Raw genomic sequence first — 23580 nt, forward strand, 5'->3', positions numbered from 1 at the left:
ATCCACCCGTCATCTGTGGGCACGAGCCTCTAAGGCTCCTCCAGGCGCTCCTGAATCTCACGTACAGCCTCATAGCACATTTGATCGTGAATACCATATCACAGAAACACAGTGATGGCCCCATATATGCGATCTAGCAGATGTATGTATGAAAGATTATGCTGGCTCAATATGGGGGATCAAAAACATATGGAAAAACAGTATGGAAGTGTGTGTGTGTGGTGGTGGCACATTTCTTCTTTCTTTTTTATTTAAACACTGAAAATGAATGATATGAAGTGAAACACACAGGTAAACTTGCAAGGGCATCTTTGATTAAAATGTAATTTGGACTCTTTTTTTTCTGTGAATTGAGTGCCACCTGCTGGCAAAATTCACCGAGTGAATATTACACTTCTGAGGCATCAGTTACGATGTGTCAGAATTTAGCAAAAAGGAAAAATTAGAAACAACTCAAACATATAATTTAACCTACAGCTTACATCACAAATACACACACTTAAAGTCACTGTAATATTATGTATCTTTTATTACGTTACTCTGATCAATGGTGATACTTAAAATTGTGCCTGAGGCATTTATTCAGAAGCTGCGTTTAAGAGACAGGATTAATGATCACAGTTTTATACAGTTGTGACATGACATGAGACACTGACATAACACAGCGATGCCACTATTAAAAACAGATTCTTCAAAATAATCATTCGTGATGTTTCAGTTACCATTTTATTAGGTACACCTGTTTATCCATCCATTAATATTTCCATGATATCTTTAGGATCACGAGGTGTAACACAGAGCATCGAACCCCTCCAGCAGAACCTCCTGAACCACAGCTGCCCTCTGAGGCTGTTCACTCAATTCAGTTCCCCCCTTTGTTTTTTTTTAACCATGTCCTTGTTTTGACTATGTCAGAGGGGTTTGATTTCATCAGTGTTGCACCAGATTGCAGCATACCACGAGGCCTTTAATGTATTCATACCTGTTTCTAAACTTACAAACCTATAAGTCAATTTAATGTGCTCATTAGTCATGCAGGCTCAGAGTCCAGGACTATAGCTGGGAAACGTTCCCCTCCTTCACCCAGCAGGGAGTACATGTCTCTGAGTACACTGGGGCTCAGACGTTCAGGCCCAGGTACGACAGCCGAAAACTGAGGGGACAGGGTGTCCAACAGAGCCTGTGGGACATCAGAAAAGACTGTCAGCCAGTTCCTAGCTTCTACTAAAAAAGAACATGCAGGTATGTAAAACTCACGAGGTGCTTTCAGAACACGTCACCTACCTGTTCAAGATCAACCTCTTGTTGCAGCAATGCCACCCTCATCCGCAGCTGCTCAAGCTCTTGCAGCTCTGCCTCTGTTGCATATGTTATAGTCAGGGGCAGGGGTGAAGTTCTCCCATCTCCCTGCACACCATTTGCCCCAGTGGGGCAAAAACAACCTCCCTCTGGCCTCCATCGATCCCATGCTTTCCACTCTGACGGAAAAAAAGGTTATTTTTAGAGCGCGAGCAACCATACCCCTAAAACTTTTTTCTTTCTGCTCTGTTGCCTCAGCTTTAAATAGCTAGGCCCTTGCTTAGTGGCATCAGGACAGACAGCTTTAAAACCCCATCGTCATGGGGACGAGGGGGTGAGGGGGGTCTGTTGAGGCCAAGGAAAGGACTGAGCTGGCGCTGAGGGTTCACGGCAGCTCTGCTTTCATTTTCCATACGCCAAGATGGAGAGGCTCCATTAGCGCGTTAGCACGCTGCACTCACCATAATCATTTTCTAAATGCTGTTAAAAAGCAATAAAAGATAATTCCCTCCCTGGATATTACAACGCGGTGAAATAAAAATACTAACGTGAGATGCTAGATTGGATGACACCAGACGTGTGGACCTATTCATTACTGGAAACTTCTCTGACACACTGGATTTAGTTGCTACTTGTGCTACATTGGTGCTTTAACGAGTAAACATCAATAAATCTTTGTGAAGGTGTGAATGGAAAATCTCTCGTCATTCAGGTTCTTTATAACTGCATCAGTGGAGGAAATGGAAATGCTGCTGTGCATATTGTAGGTACAGACTCAAACTGGGATGCCCATAGACGATGACCCACATGGAAAAGAAATCGCAAAATGTATGTAACACTGGTTAAACACAGCCAAAAACCATGTCATGATGTCTCCACCAGCATCTCCTTTAGGAAAGTCAGTGCAAAGGAATAAATATTTTTGATAAGGTGTCTTCCAGCTAATGACCACCTGTCTACAAACAAAGATCAATGATCTGCAATTAATGCTGGAGAAACAATTATTTTACAGAAAGGTTTATGATGTTTATTATGCTGCGTACAAACAGGATTCTTACCTTGTTTCACTTGATCTGCAAAATTCTTGAGCTCAGCTGCTGTGAGCTGCAGCCTTTCCAGCGACATACAGGAATCATACTTGTCGCCTGTACTAACTGTAAGAAAGCACATTAAAAAAAGAGAGTTATAATAGAAGCTTACTGAGAAGCAAGTGGAGTTGCATTAAAAGTGTGTTTACAGTCACTCTTAGCGCATGAAAGTTGTTACAGTTATAGAAAAACGTCAACTTCCTGATGGTTCCTGGCAAAGGAAAGTCTTGATTTGTATCAGTCGAAATAGCTCGCACAGTCACTTCCTGCCAACTCCCACATTGTTATTTTGTCACCCACTGACTTATGGAATCAGTCCCTTTCATTTCTCCCGAATTCACATAAAAGCTTCTCTATTACCCAGTCTTAATGTTATCTCTGGCATCTGTTTGGTTAGAGGCTCCCCGCAGAGCTGTTTCAAGTCTTGAGCTTGGTGAATCAACCTGTCCAGCAGAGCCCTGGTCTCATACGGGCTGCCAAATGGCCAATTCCTGGGAAACTAAACAAAGCAAAGGAAAAATGGTGTACAATGAAACACAGGGGTTGTTTAGAGAAATTAATGTATATTAGCTAGAATTTCTCATTAATACACTTGGCTGGTTTTCTAAATTAGAGCATAAATTCCAGTTTAACATGACATCATGGCTGACCCCAGCTGATCCATTTTACCGTAGCTCTCATTCTCTCCATGAAGTGACTCTTTCCAGGCCCAGGGTTCGTCTGTAGGGCAACGGCTTTATCCCACAGTCTGAAGATAATGTACAGAAGGAAACTTTGTGAATAAAGGAAAAATGTACAAGGAGGAATTTTGTTTTTATATTTTTTTGCATTACAATGCATTGTAGGCACCTGCTCTGCTTGCTCTTTAAAGATTTCCATTTTGTTGTTTGCTCAGAAAATATCCTGCTGAAGCAAAGTCAAACAGAATGATTATAATATTACAGAACATGTTTTTGTTTTTTTACAAAGCATGGTTATTTTCATAGTGTAATTCTAAAAAACATGCCCATTCTGTTGAGGGAAACTGCATGCTCCTGGCTCATTTGTTTGTGAAGAGGACACTACGTTATTTGAAGAATTTGCAGCGACAGGTGCAGCTTTCCTCAGGTCATCACCACTCAACATATTGCTTCTGATAGTCTTGTTTTTAGAGAGCAAGCTTGTGATGTGATCAGGAGAGACAGACGGCATGACAGCCTGCTGCAGTTTCCTAGAAGCCTGGTGATGCAAAGCGCCAGCTGATGAGGCAGGATGGTTTTGGATCGTGTTTCTATTATCTGTTCTTTTGGTCTGTCCGGGGTCGGCGCTAGCTAAAGGTCCCGAGGCTAGTGAGGAGCATACTGATAATCCAGGCCGTCCGTACCCTTTTCTGTCAAGGCTGGCAGATTTAGTGGATGACCTTATCGTTCTTTGGCTTCCTCTAGATGCTGCAGATGAATGTGTGATATCCACAGGCCTAGCACCTAAAGTCCCCGTTTCCTTTCCAGGTTTGGGTATTTTGGATTCTTTTTTAGAAGGTTCTGAGCTGGTGCGCACACGGAGGGCTTTCTCTAGAGCCTTCTCAAGCAGTTCTATGTCTTCCTTATCACATGGGGAGACACCTGTTTATGAAAATAGCAACATGCAAATATGTGGTTACTACTTGGCAAGAGAAAAGAAATGTAAATAAACAAATAGGCTATTTTGTTTTAACTATCAGCACCTTGACAGACAAATAAAAGCTATTTTTTAACTACCTGTAGGAGCAGCACCTGCCAATTCTGTTTCCTCAAAGCTCACCTCGGGTTGGGGTGTTCTGTGGGAAAATACTTCATGTGAACACACACTAAAATTAAAATAAAAGTTTTAAAGTCTTTAAACATTCCAGGACAAAAATGATGTGACACAACAGATGAGCATCAGCCACTGCCATTTTTAAATGTCATCTCATTTGCAGAAAGGCCGCTGGCAGTCAGAATGGATGCTTCATTCATACAGTATATTGCATTGGTGATCTCTGGCAGACATAACTGCTTAATGATGAAACACACTGTTAAAAAAATAGAAGTCCTAGTGTATCTAGGTATGTGCAACTCTCAGAATCTAGTGTAATAGTGCACAAAATTAAAGAGGTTTTACAGGGAGTGCAGAATTATTAGGCAAGTTGTATTTTTGAGGAATAATTTTATTATTGAACAACAACCATGTTCTCAATGAACCCAAAAAACTCATTAATATCAAAGCTGAATGTTTTTGGAAGTAGTTTTTAGTTTGTTTTTAGTTTTAGCTATTTTAGGGGGATATCTGTGTGTGCAGGTGACTATTACTGTGCATAATTATTAGGCAACTTAACAAAAAACAAATATATACCCATTTCAATTATTTATTTTTACCAGTGAAACCAATATAACATCTCCACATTCACAAATATACGTTTCTGACATTCAAAAACAAAACAAAAACAAATCAGCGACCAATATAGCCACCTTTCTTTGCAAGGACACTCAAAAGCCTGCCATCCATGGATTCTGTCAGTGTTTTGATCTGTTCACCATCAACATTGCGTGCAGCAGCAACCACAGCCTCCCAGACACTGTTCAGAGAGGTGTACTGTTTTCCCTCCTTGTAAATCTCACATTTGATGATGGACCACAGGTTCTCAATGGGGTTCAGATCAGGTGAACAAGGAGGCCATGTCATTAGTTTTTCTTCTTTTATACCCTTTCTTGCCAGCCACGCTGTGGAGTACTTGGACGCGTGTGATGGAGCATTGTCCTGCATGAAAATCATGTTTTTCTTGAAGGATGCAGACTTCTTCCTGTACCACTGCTTGAAGAAGGTGTCTTCCAGAAACTGGCAGTAGGACTGGGAGTTGAGCTTGACTCCATCCTCAACCCGAAAAGGCCCCACAAGCTCATCTTTGATGATACCAGCCCAAACCAGTACTCCACCTCCACCTTGCTGGCGTCTGAGTCGGACTGGAGCTCTCTGCCCTTTACCAATCCAGCCACGGGCCCATCAAGACTCACTCTCATGTCATCAGTCCACAAAACCTTAGAAAAATCAGTCGTGAGATATTTCTTGGCCCAGTCTTGACGTTTCAGCTTGTGTGTCTTGTTCAGTGGTGGTCGTCTTTCAGCCTTTCTTACCTTGGCCATGTCTCTGAGTATTGCACACCTTGTGCTTTTGGGCACTCCAGTGATGTTGCAGCTCTGAAATATGGCCAAACTGGTGGCAAGTGGCATCTTGGCAGCTGCACGCTTGACTTTTCTCAGTTCATGGGCAGTTATTTTGCGCCTTGGTTTTTCCACACGCTTCTTGCGACCCTGTTGACTATTTTGAATGAAACGCTTGATTGTTCGATGATCACGCTTCAGAAGCTTTGCAATTTTGAGACTGCTGCATCCCTCTGCAAGATATCTCACTATTTTTGACTTTTCTGAGCCTGTCAAGTCCTTCTTTTGACCCATTTTGCCAAAGGAAAGGACGTTGCCTAATAATTATGCACACCTGATATAGGGTGTTGATGTCATTAGACCACACCCCTTCTCATTACAGAGTTGCACATCACCTAATATGCTTAATTGGTAGTAGGCTTTCGAGCCTATACAGCTTGGAGTAAGACAACATGCGTGAAGAGGATGATGTGGACAAAATACTCATTTGCCTAATAATTCTGCACTCCCTGTATGTCAAATATGACTTTATATGAATCACTTATTTTCCATATGTCTTACTGGCTTTAGGTGTAGGGAAACCCATATGGAAAAGAAATAGGAAAAACTTATAAAAGACTTGCATCAGCTTTAGCTTGCTTCATATAGTGAATCATATAAGGCTTATATGATTTACTCATGAAAGTGGCCACTTTCTCATTACTTTCATAAAGTATCCAAAACATACAAGTTCCATTTATATTATTTTTCAAGGGATCTTATATTTGTTTTCACTCTTGTATGCTTTTCAAACAAGTTTCACACAAGACAGACACAAACTTTATAAGATTTATATATATATCTTTTCCATATGGGAATATTAATATTCATTACACAAAAAAGGCATACAAATGATAACAAACCATATTGCGAGTCAACAAAGCCATTATTTAGTCAGTACATTATGATATAATTCAAAGCAAACAATCAACAATTACCGCTTGATATCCAGATGCTGTTTAAAATGAAAGATGACATACACCGATTAAGATTAAATGATATTTTTAAAAACAAAAGATTAGGACCAGTATAAAATGTTGTGTAGCAGTTATGGGTATATTTTTAAACATATATAAATTAAGATGTGACACTCACTGAAACCATTGTACAGAAATAGCATAGTTATCCTGTATTGTCATAAAGGTTTAGTGCAGAGATGCTTCAGATGCTTACAGCTCATTTGTAGATGGAATTGACATAAATTGTTTATTGTTTCTTATTTCTTATCTCATTACTTAATATTTATTTTGTCGTTATTCTGAATGAAATGAGTTTAACTATGTAGTTGATTTGATATGCGTTGTTGTATCAGGGGCAGGTGTCATATAAGCTCATTTACAACAGTAAATAAGTCATGAACTCATTTAGTGTTCTTGAATAGTCCAACAAAACTAAAGAAAAATCAACCAACACACATTTTGAGATAATGTAGAGTAGCTAATACACACACACAGCCGTCTCGTGTAGCAAAAGGCACTGCTGGGATTCGAACCCAGGATCTCCTGTTTACTAGACAGGCGCTTTAACCAACTAAGCCACAGCGCCGGATGGTTAACCAGATCTGTATATAGCCTACGTAAAGAGTCACTCAACTACCGAAGGATTCCCCTACAGATTACTACAAGTGGCACACAAACATCACAATACTTTGGACCTATGTAACTTAAGAGGATTTTTCATAAATGTTTATAGAGAGTCAAAAATCCAGGATACAAACTTCAGACATCGCAGAAACTGGATTTGTTTTTAAATTTGTTATAAGAAGAAAACAGCTTGGGGGGAAAAAGTCAAGCGTGTACTTACAGGCTCTTTAATAATTCTCTGTATAGTTGAATGCGGTGATTAACCTTAGCTTGTTCCACTTTGCATGACCTGACAGCTTCCTCGACTGCGCACAGCAGCGACATGATCGTGTCTGGGTGTATAGCGGTGGTGACCTTCTCTGCCACGACAACACGAAAAACAAAACGTTCACGTACTTGTTTAACACTGATTAATGACTTATTAGAAACAGTACGACTTGGTCAAAAAGTGCAGAATACGTCGTTGTTAGATCCTCTTTATAATGAAAGCTTTTTTTGTACAGACCCGCGAAACGCTCGAACCCGACGGATGCGGAAGTCACATTTCTCCCCCTCTGACTAAAGAAGGTCACCGATTAGTAAATATTCAGTAGGTAATCAATGCGATGAAACCTAAGTGACTTTAGGTGAATAGCTAAAGTTTATATATATATATATATATATAAACCTGTCAGGCAGAAAAAGAAACTTTGAGCATTCGTAGAAACAACGGACTCGCTACTTCTCGCGAGAAGTGTGATGGTTACCAGGGACGCTGTTGTCATCTATACTGCCTATCCGGTTGTTAAGTGATGACGTGACGACTCCTACTTCCGGGCCTAAAGTAGTCTGTTTAATATGGCTTTTGTGTTGTTAACATGTTTAATGTTTTGTATTTTCTTCTATTTAATCTCAAAAAGCTCCTAAAACAGTCAGTGATCACTGTTGACCTCCCTCGGCTTTTATTACCACTAATCATTTATTTAAGCTCAGTTTTTAAAACCTTAGGATGTAACTACAGCCCAGCCCATGCAGCAGTATATGAATGACTAACCTTGTATTGTGGATGGATTATCTGAGTTGTTCTCCTGGCTGAAGTTTGGTCCTTTTACAGCATCCTGCCATGCGATTACATTTGTTCCTGACCACCGAGAACACTCACGTTTGAGTGGAAAAATTTTAGCTTGTTTATTATGCTAACATAGCTGTGTCGCTAGCGGTCACGTAGCACATCATTATATACCAGCTAGCCCAACTTCAGTAACCCTACAAACATCACCGCTGTTTAGTTTTCTGTCTTCGTTTATGCTGGAAGTGATAGCAGAGCTGTACGTTTTAATTTGTTTCCAAAACCCCGCAGTCAGGACATGCTATATTGTATTTAGATAGAAGCTAGCGAGCTAACTCCCTGCTAACTTCTAACTCCGTTAAATGTCATAAATTCCGTTTTCATGGATGCCTGGATGTTAAACTCAATTGTTACACCTGGTAAAGCAGAACGCTGATCATTTTATTAAAGATGAAAGACTTTAGACAGTTTTTCAACTCTCAGTAATGCCATAGTGATGTTTGGACCTGCAGCGGAGTTTAGGTCCAGACACGGCTAGTGACGTCAGACTGAACGACCGGATTAGATTATTGAATTCTTTATTACCACGTTTCTATTCAACAGTACTCACCCAGTCTTAATTTCTCATTTGGTACTCATACAGTTGACTCATAAACATGTCATAATATATGAAAGTTTCAAAAATGAAGAACACTGCTGATTATTTCTGATAACCACAACCATTAAACGTTCCAGTAACATTCCCAAGTAACCTGCTTACACTTACAGCTGTCAGTCTGAGTGAGCCTCATGAGAAATGTCTGGAAAGCAGGTGTAAACAGAGGCAGATTATGAGTAACTGTTGGATAATTTGCTGCTTATGAAGTAAAAATACACATATGAGAACTGAGACATTAAGCACAATCAGATGTTGTTGGAGCCAATAATTCCTCTCATAAAACGTTTATCAAGCTTTGGTGGATTTCATTTATATTTACCAGGTTTGCAGTATTGCGCGTTCTGTTGTAAGGGCATGAATGTCATTACTTGTTTAATTTTTGTTAGTCTATAATACACAATCTTTTGCCACTTTATTAGGTAGAAATATTGTATCAGTGGATGCTTGTGGTGGTGGTTTAATGCTGTGGGACTCATTGAAAGTCTCATTAAAAATCTCTTTCAAGAGAGTCATGGCCAAGAGTGCGATTAGAAATGAGAACATAACACAAAATAATATAATAAGTAAGAAGGAAATGAAACTGACATTCAGTACAAGTGGACACAAATATGTAAGTCATATGCAATAACACATCAAGAGCAACATCAAAAACAGTCACACTGACCAAAAGAGCTACTTTCTCACTCCTTTTAAATGGACTTAAACTCCCCCACTGTAACCAGTTCTGGAAATTTCAGGTCCAAGTGAAGATTATTCCAAACGTTTTCCTGCTCTGACTCTTGGGGCAAACATTTAAAATATTGTGAGAACATATACTGTACTACTTGTATTTTTTGCACACATAAATATTCACAAATAACAAGGCATTAGCCCAAGCAAAAAGTTATATACAAAAACCAACTAATGAGGAAGTCTCCAGACATACAGAGATACCTATTTAGCACCAGTATACAGAGAACTTTGATGTGCCAGATTTTCATGGCCTGCAGTAAAACATACAGCACAATGGTAGATGGTATCCAACCTCTTTAGGTACTGGCCACATAAATTCATAATCCAATAAAGGAACAAAAACGTTGCATATACGAAGTGTTTCCTCAAGTGGAGTGACAAACATTTAAAGATGTGACCTTTAAATGATAAATTCTGACCTATAATGATGCCTAAATACTTTTGTGGCCATTTCAATTTCAGCTCCTTCAGTGGTTTTGATTTCAGGAAGTCTGAGCCCTTTAGTACCAACTGAACCTTCTGTGGCATCCATTTATGGCCGCCATCCTCTGATGGTTGCTCCCAGCAGGATAATGCACCAAGTAATAAAGCTCGAATCATCTCAAGCTGGTTTGTTGACCATGACAGGGAGGTCTTTGTCTTAAAAAGCTACCCACGGTCACCAAATCTTAGTCCAATAGGGCACCTCTGGGATGCGGCTCTATTCACATCACAGATGGGCAGCCAATCAATCTGCAGCAATCTGATGCTATCATGTCAACATAAACAAAAGTCTCTGAGGAATGTTTCCAGCACCATGATGAATCTATGACTTAAAGAATTAAGGTTTAATTAAGGTTCTTAAGGCTAAAAGAAGGTCTAACCTGGTACTAGGAAGACGTACCTAGTGAAGGGGCTGGTGAGCAGCTGCACCAATACAATATCCCCAGCAATAGAAAAATGAAGAGAAACTTCCAGGAATAGACACTACTTTAAATTCATTTATTCCCCTTGTTTGACAGTTATTGTTGCCACTTTACTGACTGAGGAAACTCAGTGAATTTAATTGAACTTTAAAAAGACGCTCATTAGTTTGTAAGTTAAACTTTTTAATAGAGGTCCTAATGAGTGAAAGGAATGGGCTTTTTCTTTTGATTTGATTGACATGTCTTCTTGGTGCGCACCACATTGTTTTTCTTGCTTTTAAAAGCCTGCGCTTGATGTTCCCAGCATGACATTTCACTTTCCGATTAAGTCATGCTCATTTAAATCCCAACAGTTGTGTTATTCTTTTTCTATACTGATCCCAAATTAAGGGGCTTCACACTTCTCTTCATTAACAGGCAGTTTGCCTCGTTAATGCAGGGAAGGAACTAAGAAAACCTAATGATAACTGACAAAGTACGTCCTCATCAAAGAAGGCCATTTTTACTTATTTTTCCCCCACGTATGTCATTGACATGTGAAGCAATGCAGATGTAATGTTTCATTTTTCTGTATTGTTGCCATTTTTAGGACAAACTTAGTAAGTTTTTTAATGTGTGGCAGCCATTTTTAGATCATGCATTAAAACAAATTCCTCTTTGATCGATAATTCAGTCTACCACCCTAGCATTTCATTTTTGTATCTTGCCAGTGTTGAAGTAGGATCTTTGTTGATGCAGTGTGATTTTTTGCCTTTTTTTTTTTTGCCCTTGCTGTTGTGTTGTCTGTTTTGTTTTGTTTATATCAAAAATCTTAATAAACATATTTTTAAAAAATAAATAAATAAAAATCAGATCCCAGCAGGTACCATGTCAGATAGTGGTAGGGTAAAATGGACTGCGTGCTATATCTCAACCACAAAGGGAATGCACAGGAAAGCAGAGTAGCAAACAAAACTAAGTAGCCGTGAAACAGGCTGAGAGACTTATCAAGCTGTCAGTGCAAAGAAATGTTATGGTTTGTGTGGAAAAATCAGCTTTAAAGCTAACATTTCTTCTTTTAAACTGATCCCCCCCCCCTCCGCTCTGAACGGTATCAGTAGCTCAAAAGCACTTCCCAAAGCAATTTCATCTAATGGCAACAGCTTTGTGGCCCCATTGCAGGGAAGTGAATCATCTTGTTATCCTCCCCACCAGGCTCCTGTGGCTCAGCAGCAGAATGAGGGGGAGAGGCACTCAACTGCCCCCCTGCCAGCCACACATCTGACAATGCAGCCGGCTTGCCAGACTAATATTAGGCTCTGACAATCACATTTGGACAAAAGCACACACACACGTACGTGCCCTCACAGGTACAACATGCAAGTGGGCTTTTAGCCCTTTACTAATGGATCAATCTTCCAGGCAACATTAACAGTCACTTTGTACACTGGACCACTGCTACACTACGGTCAAGGACGGCTACAAGGCACAATCCCGCCCCCCGTTTGGCAAATCTGATCACGCCGCCATCTTACACCCCGGCCTAGGCAACCGGGGTGCAACGTAGAAAAACAAAAATAAAGCAAAAACACACGAGAAGAAAACTAATACGGGCTTCCACAAATCATCCCAAAACGAAAGTGTCTCCCACTATTTTCCTTAAAGCAAAATATGATATTTATTTACAACACACCACAAGGCGCCAAACTATTTACAACGGGGGGGAAGATCGCGACCATGACAACTGACACACAGGGCTTAAATACATGGAGGGAACAATCAGGGAATGGACAACAGGAGGGAAACACAGCTGGGGCAAATCAGAACTGACGAGACAGGGAGAACGTAAACTGAACACACTAAGATGACACAGACTTTCAAAGTAAAGTAGGAAACACATAACCGTCACGCAAAACAACACATTACCAACGCCAAATCGTCAATCCCGGAGGAGCACCTAGACACTCAAATCCACACACAATTACGGTCACAGCCGTAACACCCCCTTACCCAAGAATTAACATTAACCCCAAAATGTTTAATTCAAGGAAACACCCAAAAAAACAAACATTTAAAACATACAACCCCAACGAAAAATGTCTGCTCCATGTCCAGCCCATACGGCACCGGCCACCGTCCCGCAGGCGACGCTGACGACTGGACGGGTCCTCCAGTGGAAACGGAAAACCGGAGCGGGCCCTCGGATCCTCCAGCGAAGACAAACGAAGCTGATGAAGGCCGGAGCAGTCCCTCGGACACTCCAGCGAAGGCGGATGAAGGCTGGAGCGGTCCCACGGACCCTCCAGCAGACGACGAAGGCTGGGGCGGTCCCACGGACCCTCCCCTCAGCGAAGGCAGACGAAGCTGATGAAGGCTGGAGCGGCCCCACTGACCCTCCAGCAGACGACGAAGGCTGGAGCGGTCCCTCGGACCCTCCAGCGAAGGTGGATGAAGGCTGGAGCGGTCCCACAGACCCTCCAGCGAAGGCAGATGAAGGCTGGAGCGGTCCCTCGGACCCTCCAGCGAAGGCGGATGAAGGCTGGAGTGGTCCCACAGACCCTCCAGCGAAGGCAGATGAAGGCTGGAGCGGTCCCTCGGACCCTCCAGCGGAGACGGACGGCTGAAGCGAAGGCAGACGAAGCTGATGACGGCTGGAGCGGCCCCACCGACCCTCCAGCAGACGACGAAGGCTGGAGCGGTCCCACGGACCATCCAGCGAAGGCGGATGAAGGCTGGAGTGGTCCCTCGGACCCTTCAGCGAAGGCGAATGAAGGCTGGAGCGGTCCCACGGACCCTCCAGCAGACGACAAAGGCTGGGGCGGTCCCCGGACCCCCCAGCGAAGGCAATCCCGGACGAGCCCCCATATGTTACACCCCGGCCTAGGCAACCGGGGTGCAACGTAGAAAAACAAAAATAAAGCAAAAACACACGAGAAGAAAACTAATACGGGCTTCCACAAATCATCCCAAAACGAAAGTGTCTCCCACTATTTTCCTTAAAGCAAAATATGATATTTATTTACAACACACCACAAGGCGCCAAACTATTTACAACGGGGGGGAAGATCGCGACCATGACAACTGACACACAGGGCTTAAATACATGGAGGGAACAATCAGGGAATGGACAACAGGAGGGAAACACAGCTGGGGCAAATCAGAACTGACGAGACAGGGAGAACGTAAACTGAACACACTAAGATGACACAGACTTTCAAAGTAAAGTAGGAAACACATAACCGTCACGCAAAACAACACATTACCAACGCCAAATCGTCAATCCCGGAGGAGCACCTAGACACTCAAATCCACACACAATTACGGTCACAGCCGTAACACCTCATGCCAAAATACAAACAAAGGCTGAAACAGGAAGTTCCGGTTCAGAGGAAGGTCGCGCGCTGGACGGATCAATCGGTGGCCGCGTTACAGGACGCACTCGATGACGCAGACTGGGGCATGTTCAGAAACAGCTCCGACGATGACGTCAACGTGTTTATGGAAGCGGTTGTGGGATTCATCGGGAAACTAGCGGATGATACCGTGGAGACAAAGACTATCACAACGTTTCCCAACCAGAAGTCGTGGGTGGATAAAACCATCCGCGACGCTCTGAGATCCCGCACTGCTGCCTACAACACGGGACTCATGACGGGGGACATGGACCCGTACAAAGCCGCGTCATATAACGTGCGGAGGGCGGTGAAAGAGGCGAAGCAGCGCTACGGGAGGAAACTAGAGTCACAACTCCAACAGAGTGACTCTAGGAGCCTGTGGCGGGGACTAAGGACAATAACGGACTATAAAGCACCAACAACCGGTATGACGAACGCGGCCGTGACTCTGGCAGACGAGCTGAACACTTTCTATGCTCGCTTCGAGGCTGCAGCTAAGGTCTCCAACAATGCTAGTGTTGGCGCTAACGGCTGCAGACAGGAAGATACTGCCAGCACCGGAAACGTGCTCGTCATCTCCGAGCATGAAGTAAGGAGAGCCTTCAAGAGAGTGAACACCAGGAAAGCAGCAGGACCAGACGGCATCCCAGGTCGTATCCTAAGAGACTGCGCATACCAGCTAGCTCCTGTGTTCACTGAGATATTCAACATCTCTTTATCTCAGTCGGTGATCCCCACATGCTTCAAGGAGTCCATCATTGTTCCTGTCCCGAAGAAACCCCACCCTGCTTCTCTCAACGACTATCGCCCTGTAGCCCTCACCTCAGTAGTGATGAAGTGCTTTGAACGCCTGGTCAGAGACTTCATCATTTCTTCACTACCAGACACACTGGACCCACTACAGTTCGCTTACCGTCCAAATCGTTCCACAGACGATGCCATCTCTCATCTCCTCCACACATCACTCACTCACTTGGACACTAGAAGGGGGAATTATGTTAAAATGCTCTTCATAGACTACAGCTCTGCATTTAACACCATAATTCCCTCCACACTCACCACCAAGCTGGAGCATCTGGGACTCAGCTCATCTATGTGTCAGTGGATCTCCAACTTCCTAACTGGCAGACCACAGGCAGTAAGGATGGGCAGACATGTCTCAGCCTCCACCACTCTCAGCACTGGAGCCCCCCAGGGGTGTGTTCTGAGCCCCCTGCTGTACTCTTTGTACACATATGACTGTGTGGCCACTACCAGCTCCACCACCATCATCAAGTTTGCTGACGACACCGTCGTGGTGGGCCTGATCTCTGATAACAACGAGACGGCCTACCTGAAGGAGATTAGGAATCTGGAGAACTGGTGCCAGAGGAACAACCTCCTTCTAAACGTCAGTAAGACAAAGGAGCTGATAGTGGACTTCAGCACTAAGCAGGAGAGGAACTACCAGACCCCCGTCATCAACGAGTGCCCAGTGGAGAGAGTGGACAGCTTCAAATACCTCGGAGTTCACATCACGCAGGACCTGTCATGGTCCTGTCACATCAACACCGTGGTGAAAAAGGCCCGACAGCGTCTCTACCACCTCAGACGCTTGAGAGACTTCCAACTGCCCTCCAAGGTGCTCAGGAACTTTTACTCGTGCACCATAGAGAGCATCCTGGCGGGAAACATCTTAACCTGGTTCGGGAACAGCACCATGCAGGACAGACGAGCTCTACAGAGGGTTGTGCGGTCAGCTGAGCGCACCATCCACTCCGAGCTCCCTGACCTGCACTCAATCTACAGCAGGCGGTGCTGGACCAAGGCCAGGAAGATCGTGAAGGACCTCAGCCATCCCAACAACAGACTGTTCTCTCTGTTGAGGTCAGGAAAGCGATTCCGCTCCCTGAAGACCAACACAGAGAGACTGAGGAGGAGCTTCTTCCCGCAGGCGATACGGTCTCTCAATCACACCACCACACAGTACTGACCCACACATATGGTTCTTACACACACACTGGACTTTCTGGACATTGGTTTTGCACAACACTGGTCACTATATTCTTCATTTCCGGTTAATACTTGTACAGCTGCTGTTATTGTGTATATATTTATTTATATTTAGATTTCTTCATACATTCTTATATAGTTCTATATTGTGTATTGTGTATTTTGTTGTACAGTTATTTTATTTTCAACTCTAATTTATATATTTTATCTTATTCTTCCCAGTTAAATTTACCCTTCATTCTAATTTGTGTTGTACAGTTATTTCATTTTTAACCTTAATTTATATTTTATTCCTTCCTAGTTAAATTTACCCTTTTTAATTTTTCATATTTATTTCCTATCTTATTCATAGCCTTTTCCTTTTTTGTTTTCTTTAGGTCACGAGCAGTTGTCCAAGCATTTCACTACATATCGTACTGTGTATGACTGTGTACGTGACAAATAAAATTTGAATTTGAATTTACATATGCATGATGAGTATACACGAAACATCTATGCACAGAAATACCCAAAACGTAATTATCACACTTGGATCTGTTACTGACTGTCATGATCCAGTCAGTCACAGATTGAAGAGGGGGAAGAGGGTGAGGCCCTCATGTTAAACTTCATCTATGGAACAAATGTGTTTGGGACAAGCTGTTGTACCCTCACAGAAAACCATTATGATTTTACCAGTGTATGAGGCCAGTGTTTTATTCAAAAGCCTTGAATTCATAGGTGCATCACCTGAAGCGCCAATAAGGAAGAACATTGAATTGTTCCCACGTCAGATTAGTGGATATTGTGCAGCAAGTCCTGTGAAACTAGAGAACAGCTTGGGTAAAATGGGCACATCACTGAACGCCAGCTGATGAGATGATTTAAAAACACTGCCATAAACAATGCCATTACAAGGATAATTGCTGTCAAACCCAGTGATGGTTTTATCAGGTTATGTAACTTGCAATTACTTCATTATGGCCTGATAGAGAGCTACAGATGGTTTTACTAAAATCACGTCCTGATTTGCAACTGGTGTTGCAATTTAAAATGTATTAAAATGAGCATCCATTAAAACTTGGACTACTTTATCTTTTATTCATTCCCAAAGGAACAGTAACAGCAGTAATTGTTGACAAACCATTGCATTTATTTGGTATGGAGGCCATCTTGTGGTTATTCTCTTGTAGCCTTTTGATTTGGTCTTGGTTTTCTCTCTAGGTTCCAATTTCTGTAATTTAGGACTCATGATGTGTCTCATACTATATCTAGCAGTAGAAAAGATTATCCCTAATGTTAAATGACATGCAAACCAGCATGTTTGGTATTCATTACCATGAAAAATTTCCTTGAGGAATAGTATGAACATTGATTTTGCCAGGTGCTGGAGATTGCCTTCTGATGAATCTATATCTTCAACATTTGCAGGAAAGTTTTGGAGATTTTCTATCCTGGTGACACCTACAGGATGATCAGGCTGGCTCTGGGATTTGTTGTTATCCTGACCACTTTCTGCATCATTTACTGGACAGCAGCAGAGCACTTGTCTAACAGACTGATTCAGCTCTGACAGTAAATCTTTCATACCTCACGCAATAGCTCTCTACAGTTTACACATCTGTCTGGCAAGGCATCACCTCATGCTAACAGTTTATTTCAAGACTGTGCTCTCAAAACACCTTACACTCTTACACTTACCCACTGTATGTCCTCTGGTTTTTGCTATGCTGCTTTACTACAGTCAGTAAGCTAGTTTAAATTCTTCTCTTTGACATGTTTTACTTAGCTGTACATTATTATTTCATGCTTTTTTCCCACCTACATCAGACTGACAACCTGTCCTGAATGTACCCTGGCTCTTGGATAGTCCCCAGCCCTCAATGCACCTGAAGTGGATAAGTTGAAGAAAGCAAATGGATGGATGGATTTCTATTTCAGTTCACTTTTTTAAAAGTATTTATTTTCATTCCAGGTTAGTTATTGTTTGGTCATGTCATAGTCTGTTTTGTTAAGCTTGTATTCTGTGTTTGTTTGGGATAAAGTTTATCCTATCTTATTGTCCCTATTGTGACATACTACTGCCCTTTTCTCCATAGTTACATGAATTTCTCAATTATTGGAGTAATAAACAGATAGTTCGACGGGACTAGCTATTTGAAATCTATGATTTAGTTGAAATTCTTCATTATTCAGCTACATCTTTTATTATAGCCAATTTTAATAGTTTTTTCAGTAGCCCTTTCGCTGTGACGAAAAGCCTAATACTATGAAGATACGGAATTTTTTCTGGATAGTTTTTTTTTTCTGTAGTCCTGTGCGAGAACTACAAATCTTAGAGCATCCTGTAGAGTATCATGTGATCATCGAAGGGGCGGAGTTAAACGTAGTTTCGCTCTGGACCTCCGCACGGTAATTTTGTAGCTGTAGGTAGCTTATCACGGTGCAGAGAAGGTTTGTTGTGGCATTGTAATTTAGCATTATTACATTTTACGAACAGAGACGTGGGCCCCTGGTGTGTGGCAAACCGCTGATTTCTCAAATCTTAAGCGTGTTTTTTGGAGATGTTATGTTAGCTAGCTTACAGCTAACTTGGCTAGCGTTGTTCAGTAAAGTTAGCTGTGGTTGTTAAAGTGATGCTCCCACTGTGGGAAGCTAGAGGACGAACTCTCGGGTTTAACCTTCGTGTGATGATAAAAGGTGGTTTTACAACATGGTCTGTGATTGGAGGGATTCAGCTGATTTAAATCACTTACGAGGCTCTCCTCGTATGGCACTTGCTTGCTCATTGTGCGAGTTATGCTTGGAGTCTCCCGGTAAATGCCAGAAGGCCTGTGCTGTGTTGTTTGAGCTGCTTTTTGTTTGGCTGCATTGATTTAGGTCACACCTGCCTGGATGCTGCTTATCTCTGTAAACCAAGCCAGCACTTGCCCGTCTGTACTGTATCAGTTTTCACTCTGACCCTGTCTTATCTTTCTTTTCTTTTTTTTTGTCTTACAGTAAATCAGGTCAGAGGCTTAAAGCCACTGGATTTAAGTGGAAAAAGGCTTTATTTCTTTGACCTCCATCATCATTAACTCAGGGACGACAGCCACTGTGAAGAGGTTATTAGCTTCACTCGTTTGCTGATTAACCTCTGTGTCATCTTGGGTAAGAGTTAATTCTGCTGTTATTTAATGTACGTCTAAATATCCAAGGGATATTTATGTTTTGGTGTCGGTAGTATTTGACAGTAAGTCAAACACCATAAACAGACTTAGCTTTATGATTATGGATCTGATATGATTATTACAAACTTATTATTATTATTACACACTTATTATTATTATTATTACACACTTTATGGTAAGTTAGGTTTTGTGGACTCTTAACCACTAATCTAGGTAAACTGTTTTTAATAGCGTAATGTATTGGTCTCATTCTATGTCAACTGACCCAGAGCATCCAGCCTGATGATCTCCAATTTCCTTGAAAAACTTCCAGTGATGATAGACTTGAACTTTTGAAATTATTTATTCCTGAAGTCACAGTAGCAGATATTTGGCCTATAAATTAGAATGACATAGTGTAAGTAGTTCTCTAGCTTCAGGGCAGTCAGAGGTGGTCAGGCTGGGAAATGTTCTTAAATTTGGTTATGTCAGTTGTCATGTAAAGATCCATATGGAAAAAATGTCGTTCTGCTCCCAAGATGGTAAATAGCAAATGGATGTACAGCGCTTTTCTATTCTACCTGAGCACTCAAAGCACTTTATACAACTTGCCTCAATCACCTGTTCATACAGGCACTTTTTTCTATGCTTTTTCTACTGAAGTGCTTTCTGTCTAACATTCATGCATATTTAAACGAGAAACTTGGGGTTAGTATCTTCCCTGACGATACTTGGCTTTAATACTGGAGCAGCCAGGGATCAAACCACCAACCCTCTGATTAGTAGATTACTTGCTCTCCCTCCTTTTTTAATTTTGTTTTTTCTTTAATATTGTGAGATAGATGACAAAAGGAAAAAAATCATCTGTCAGGAGGAAGGTACAGAAACTACCAGGTTTGATTTGAAGTTGCTTTGTTAAGAGACAGTGCTTGACATTTTTATTCAGGATAGTGAGACAGAACATTTTTCTTGGTAGTGGATGTGTTTCTGAATGTCCTTTTAGCTCTTGTACGCTATTAATTTTGTTTGGATCTCGAGTGCTGCAGTGAGCAATGCAGCTGTACGGCAGCACTCTACCTTGACAGCATATAGATTAAAAATTATGGAGCGTGATAATACTTTTTAATGTGACTATACTGCTTGTTAAATGCTTTGTTCTGATTTTTAGGGTTAAGTAGGTGTCAGGAAACATCATATCAATAAGTCACTGGAGAAGATGGAGACAACAGGGAATGTGTCCAATGGTGCAGGGCCTGTGTATGAGCAGAAAGAAAAGACCCTCAGGTAAAGCTGCTTCCAGTAACATAGTATCTGTGTTAATAAGATTTGAAATGAATAATCCTGCTTCAGTTTTGCCACATACACAACAAACCAAACTTCCTTTCTTTCTCCAGGCCAGAGGATCTGTCTGAGATGCTGGCAGCAGGGACCAAGCAGATTCACGAAAAGGCTGAGAACACTCAGTTTGTGAAAGATTTCCTCAGGGGTCGCATCCGCAAAGAGCTCTTCAAGGTGAGTGTCAAGAAAAAAGGTAGACGATGTCCTTTTTTTATATAGAAGACTACTTCACAAAGCAAAGCCTGCAAATAAATGTGTTATAGAAAACTGGTGGAAACAAGAACACAAAGCAGACAGCTCATGTTACGCTTGTGTTTGAAGAAGGGCAGAAAAAGTGGCTTTTACACCAACTTTTCATGTTTGTTTCCCTCAGCTTGGTGCGGTGGCGCTTTACTACACATACACGGCCCTGGAGGAGGAGATTGAAAGAAACAAGGATCACCCCCATTTTGCTCCTCTTTATTTTCCCGCTGAGCTGCATCGCCACGAAGCTCTGGCCCGTGACCTCGAATACTTTTACGGTCCAGAATGGAAGAGCCACGCAAGCTGCTCAAAGGCCACCCAACAATATGTGGACCGCATCCATCAAGTAGGGCAGGAGGACCCAGTTTTGCTGGTTGCACATGCCTACACTCGCTACATGGGGGACCTATCTGGTGGGCAGGTGCTGAAGAAGGTGGCACAGAGAGCCTTGAAGCTGCCGCCCACAGGAGAGGGCTTAGAGTTTTACCAGTTCGATGCCATCCATAGCGCCAAAGCATTCAAGCAGCTGTATCGAAGTCGGATGAATGAGCTGGAACTGGACATGGAAACAAAGAAGAGACTGGTGGACGAGGCTGTGAAGGCTTTTCTGTTCAACATTGAGGTGAGAGGCCAAGCAGAAGATGAGGTTGTTTTCCACTTTGTGGAGTTTTCTGATAGAAGTCTTAAACCTCAGTTGTTGAACAAGTGTGTCTCCAGTTCACCTGTTTATACACAAACGCATTCAAGCACCGTTGGTGGTGGACGTGCAAGGTTCTTCTGTTTCAGTAGTGTAATAAATCGGGGATCCAGCCATCAACCGTATGAGTTTTGCTCTTTCCAAGTATTTGAATTACTCATAGATGTTTCATCTATCTGTGTTATCCAACAACAAATTGTAGACTTTATATTTCAACCTCACATGCTTCACGTTCGTTCTGGCAGGTGTTTGAGGAGTTAGAAGAGATCGGCAAAACCATCCAGGAGGATGTTTTAGATGCTGGCATGCCCGTTCATGGAGCAATGGGTGGAGACATCAGCAAATGTCCCTACTACAATGCCAAAATGGGTAAGTGTACTGCCTTTGTAAATATATGTAAGTGATACCGTTTCTTGTCACTAACTAAGCTTTTGTCCGGACCTCCTTTGTGTCACAGCGGCATCAGGTGGAACAGCATACGTCCGTCAGCTGGCCATGGCTGCTCTCAGACACCCGACAGGACAGGTCCTGTTTGCTACTTGGTTTGCTGCCTTGGCTGGACTGGTTGCGTGGTATCTGATGTGATCTGTCGCTCCGTCTGCCACTCTGCTGCTGTGTGAAAAGAGGACTGTAACAGGAAGGACAGTAAAGGACACTGAGATCTTTCCACGAGATGTGGACCGTGTCATAGCTTGTGGTCCAAGTTTATTTATTGTTACATATTGCATAATAATGTAAGCTTACAAAAATATGGAACAGTTAAATTCAAGCAAAATGATCTATAGGACCAATATAATTCCATCCATCACGCTAGATTTATTCATCTTTTAAATTCTCTACCTCCTCCTGCATTATCCCTCCAATCTGTGTCCTTCCAGTTGCATTTGGTCGTATCTCGAGACCTCATGTAGATCTCCTATTTTCTTACTGAAGTGACATTTCGTTCCACAACTGTATCTGGCTGTTTAGTATTTATTCCTTAATAATAAATTGAACATAGAGTGAGTTAATTGTGTGATTAGTAAAGTTCGCTGTGCACTTTGGATTTCTACTGAAGCCTTTAGTAAGAAGATTATTTGGAAGTGTAAACTTTGACTCCTCGTATATAATTATCTTTATTTCTGCACAGTAATTCAGTTGCAAAGTTAATGGGAAAACCCAAATTTCATTAATCCATTAAGCTTCAGCTTCAAATATTTCCAAACGGTTTGTTTTTTGAGACAGGCGATAGCAGTTAAAAGCTTGATTAATAATCAGTCTTCACATACTAATAACATATACAGGATATTTTAATCTCTCTTGGTGCATGTTCAATTGTATAATTTCTCTGTTTTCAGAATTATGTGACAGTGCACCTTGTATTTGTTCAACAAAACCAAACAAACCTGCCTGTTGGTTTGATTGCAGAGCTTAACTATCCAATATGAATAATTCACTGTAATAATTCAGCTTTACTGGCAAACGGGAGCCTATATTAGGACAGCGGTGCGTGCGGCTGTTTTAAGAGGAAGATTGTATTTTTGTACTAATGACGCTTCATCCACATTCTTTCATGAGATGAATTTGTGTGAGAATACCTTCAGCAGCTCAGCACTTATTTATGTGTCCATTCGTTCTGGATGCATCAGTATGCATTGTGAATGTACGAAATGGGATGATCACCTATATTGAGTTTTATTTTGTTTTTTTAAGCACAGAGAAGTGTGTACTGTATGTATTTTGTGGTTGAAGTATAATCTTTATCCTAACACAGTAACGGTATTTTTTAACTTAAAGCACTTGAGGCACAGAGAACCAAAAAAACAAAAAATACTGCACATAAGTGGATGTGCAGTATTTTTTGATGACAGATGGCTTTATGCATCATATATGGAGGACAAATACAGGGATAGGCTGATACGCTCCTGTAGTTTCCACGTAATACCATTTTATAATGCTAGTGTCAAAATGATTCAGTAGTTTTGGACCTATTATCATAGATTAAACGTGGAGTGATTGCCTGAGTCATATGTATTTCTGATTTTCTTGCATTTTCATTGACTCTGCTCTTAATCCTTATCTGTATCTAACTGGAGCTTTACTAGTAACTGGCTAGAGTAATCTCTTTGTATGAGAGTGGGGAAAAACTGTATGTTATGCTTTCAGTAATGAAAAAAGACATGTTTTGTTTTCATGAAGAAATAAAACATTCTTTTTGACTTATAGTTGCTCCTTTGTTTGTTTGCCTTTTCTATCATACAGCTACAGTAATTATACGATTTTGGGTAAAACATGAGATGGATTTGTTGTATACATTCATTG

The 23580-nt window shown here is 41.7% G+C and overlaps 2 protein-coding genes, 1 long non-coding RNA gene and 1 other non-coding gene across 6 annotated transcripts; 2 read left to right on the plus strand and 2 right to left on the minus strand.

The window, feature by feature from the left end:
• Positions 1-511: 511 nt before the first annotated feature.
• Positions 512-7796, minus strand: tedc2 (tubulin epsilon and delta complex 2). 2 transcript variants are annotated; one of them, XM_026164941.2, is made up of 10 exons: positions 7670-7796; positions 7385-7523; positions 4124-4182; positions 3394-3988; positions 3237-3293; positions 3057-3135; positions 2748-2886; positions 2358-2453; positions 1285-1478; positions 512-1180 (listed from the first exon to the last, which is right to left on the minus strand). In XM_026164941.2, exons 2-10 carry the CDS (start codon positions 7486-7488, stop codon positions 1031-1033), a joined length of 1473 nt encoding a protein of 490 aa, XP_026020726.1. In that variant the 5' UTR covers positions 7489-7523; positions 7670-7796; the 3' UTR covers positions 512-1030. The 2 variants fall into 2 exon arrangements, with proteins under 2 accessions (XP_026020726.1, XP_026020727.1); XM_026164942.2 differs by having other exon boundaries at positions 3237-3290; positions 7385-7697.
• Positions 7053-7126, minus strand: trnat-agu (transfer RNA threonine (anticodon AGU)). The gene has a single exon. It is a non-coding gene; the product is annotated as a tRNA-Thr (tRNA).
• Positions 7797-12832: 5036 nt separating the features above from the next.
• LOC145428546 (uncharacterized) lies at positions 12833-13725 on the plus strand. The gene is made up of 2 exons (XR_013908839.1): positions 12833-12930; positions 13250-13725. It is a non-coding gene; the product is annotated as an uncharacterized LOC145428546 (long non-coding RNA).
• A 4481-nt stretch (positions 13726-18206) lies between these two features.
• Positions 18207-23483, plus strand: hmox2b (heme oxygenase 2b). Of its 2 annotated transcripts, none has more exons than XM_026164944.2 (7): positions 18207-18264; positions 18853-19002; positions 20170-20285; positions 20396-20513; positions 20713-21204; positions 21525-21648; positions 21737-23483. In XM_026164944.2, the coding sequence occupies exons 3-7, from the start codon at positions 20218-20220 to the stop codon at positions 21862-21864; spliced, it is 930 nt and encodes a 309-aa protein (XP_026020729.1). In that variant the 5' UTR covers positions 18207-18264; positions 18853-19002; positions 20170-20217; the 3' UTR covers positions 21865-23483. The 2 variants fall into 2 exon arrangements, with proteins under 2 accessions (XP_026020729.1, XP_026020728.1); XM_026164943.2 differs by having other exon boundaries at positions 18225-18306.
• The last annotated feature ends 97 nt before the right edge of the window (positions 23484-23580 follow it).

The sequence above is a fragment of the Astatotilapia calliptera genome, chromosome 4 (assembly GCF_964374335.1).
Source record: "Astatotilapia calliptera chromosome 4, fAstCal68.1, whole genome shotgun sequence".
Lineage (NCBI taxonomy): Eukaryota > Metazoa > Chordata > Actinopteri > Cichliformes > Cichlidae > Astatotilapia > Astatotilapia calliptera.

Coding starts and splice junctions, on each gene's coding strand:
- hmox2b (XM_026164944.2), top strand. CDS start 20,218: ATGGAGACAACAGGGAATGTGTCCAATGGTGCAGGGCCTGTGTATGAG. Junction 20,286..20,395: donor CAGAAAGAAAAGACCCTCAG/GTAAAGCTGCTT, acceptor TTCTTTCTCCAG/GCCAGAGGATCTGTCTGAGA. Junction 21,649..21,736: donor CTACTACAATGCCAAAATGG/GTAAGTGTACTG, acceptor TTTGTGTCACAG/CGGCATCAGGTGGAACAGCA.
- tedc2 (XM_026164941.2), bottom strand. CDS start 7,488: ATGTCGCTGCTGTGCGCAGTCGAGGAAGCTGTCAGGTCATGCAAAGTG. Junction 3,294..3,393: donor AGTTTCCCTCAACAGAATGG/GCATGTTTTTTA, acceptor ACTTTGCTTCAG/CAGGATATTTTCTGAGCAAA. Junction 2,887..3,056: donor TGGAGAGAATGAGAGCTACG/GTAAAATGGATC, acceptor TGCTTTGTTTAG/TTTCCCAGGAATTGGCCATT.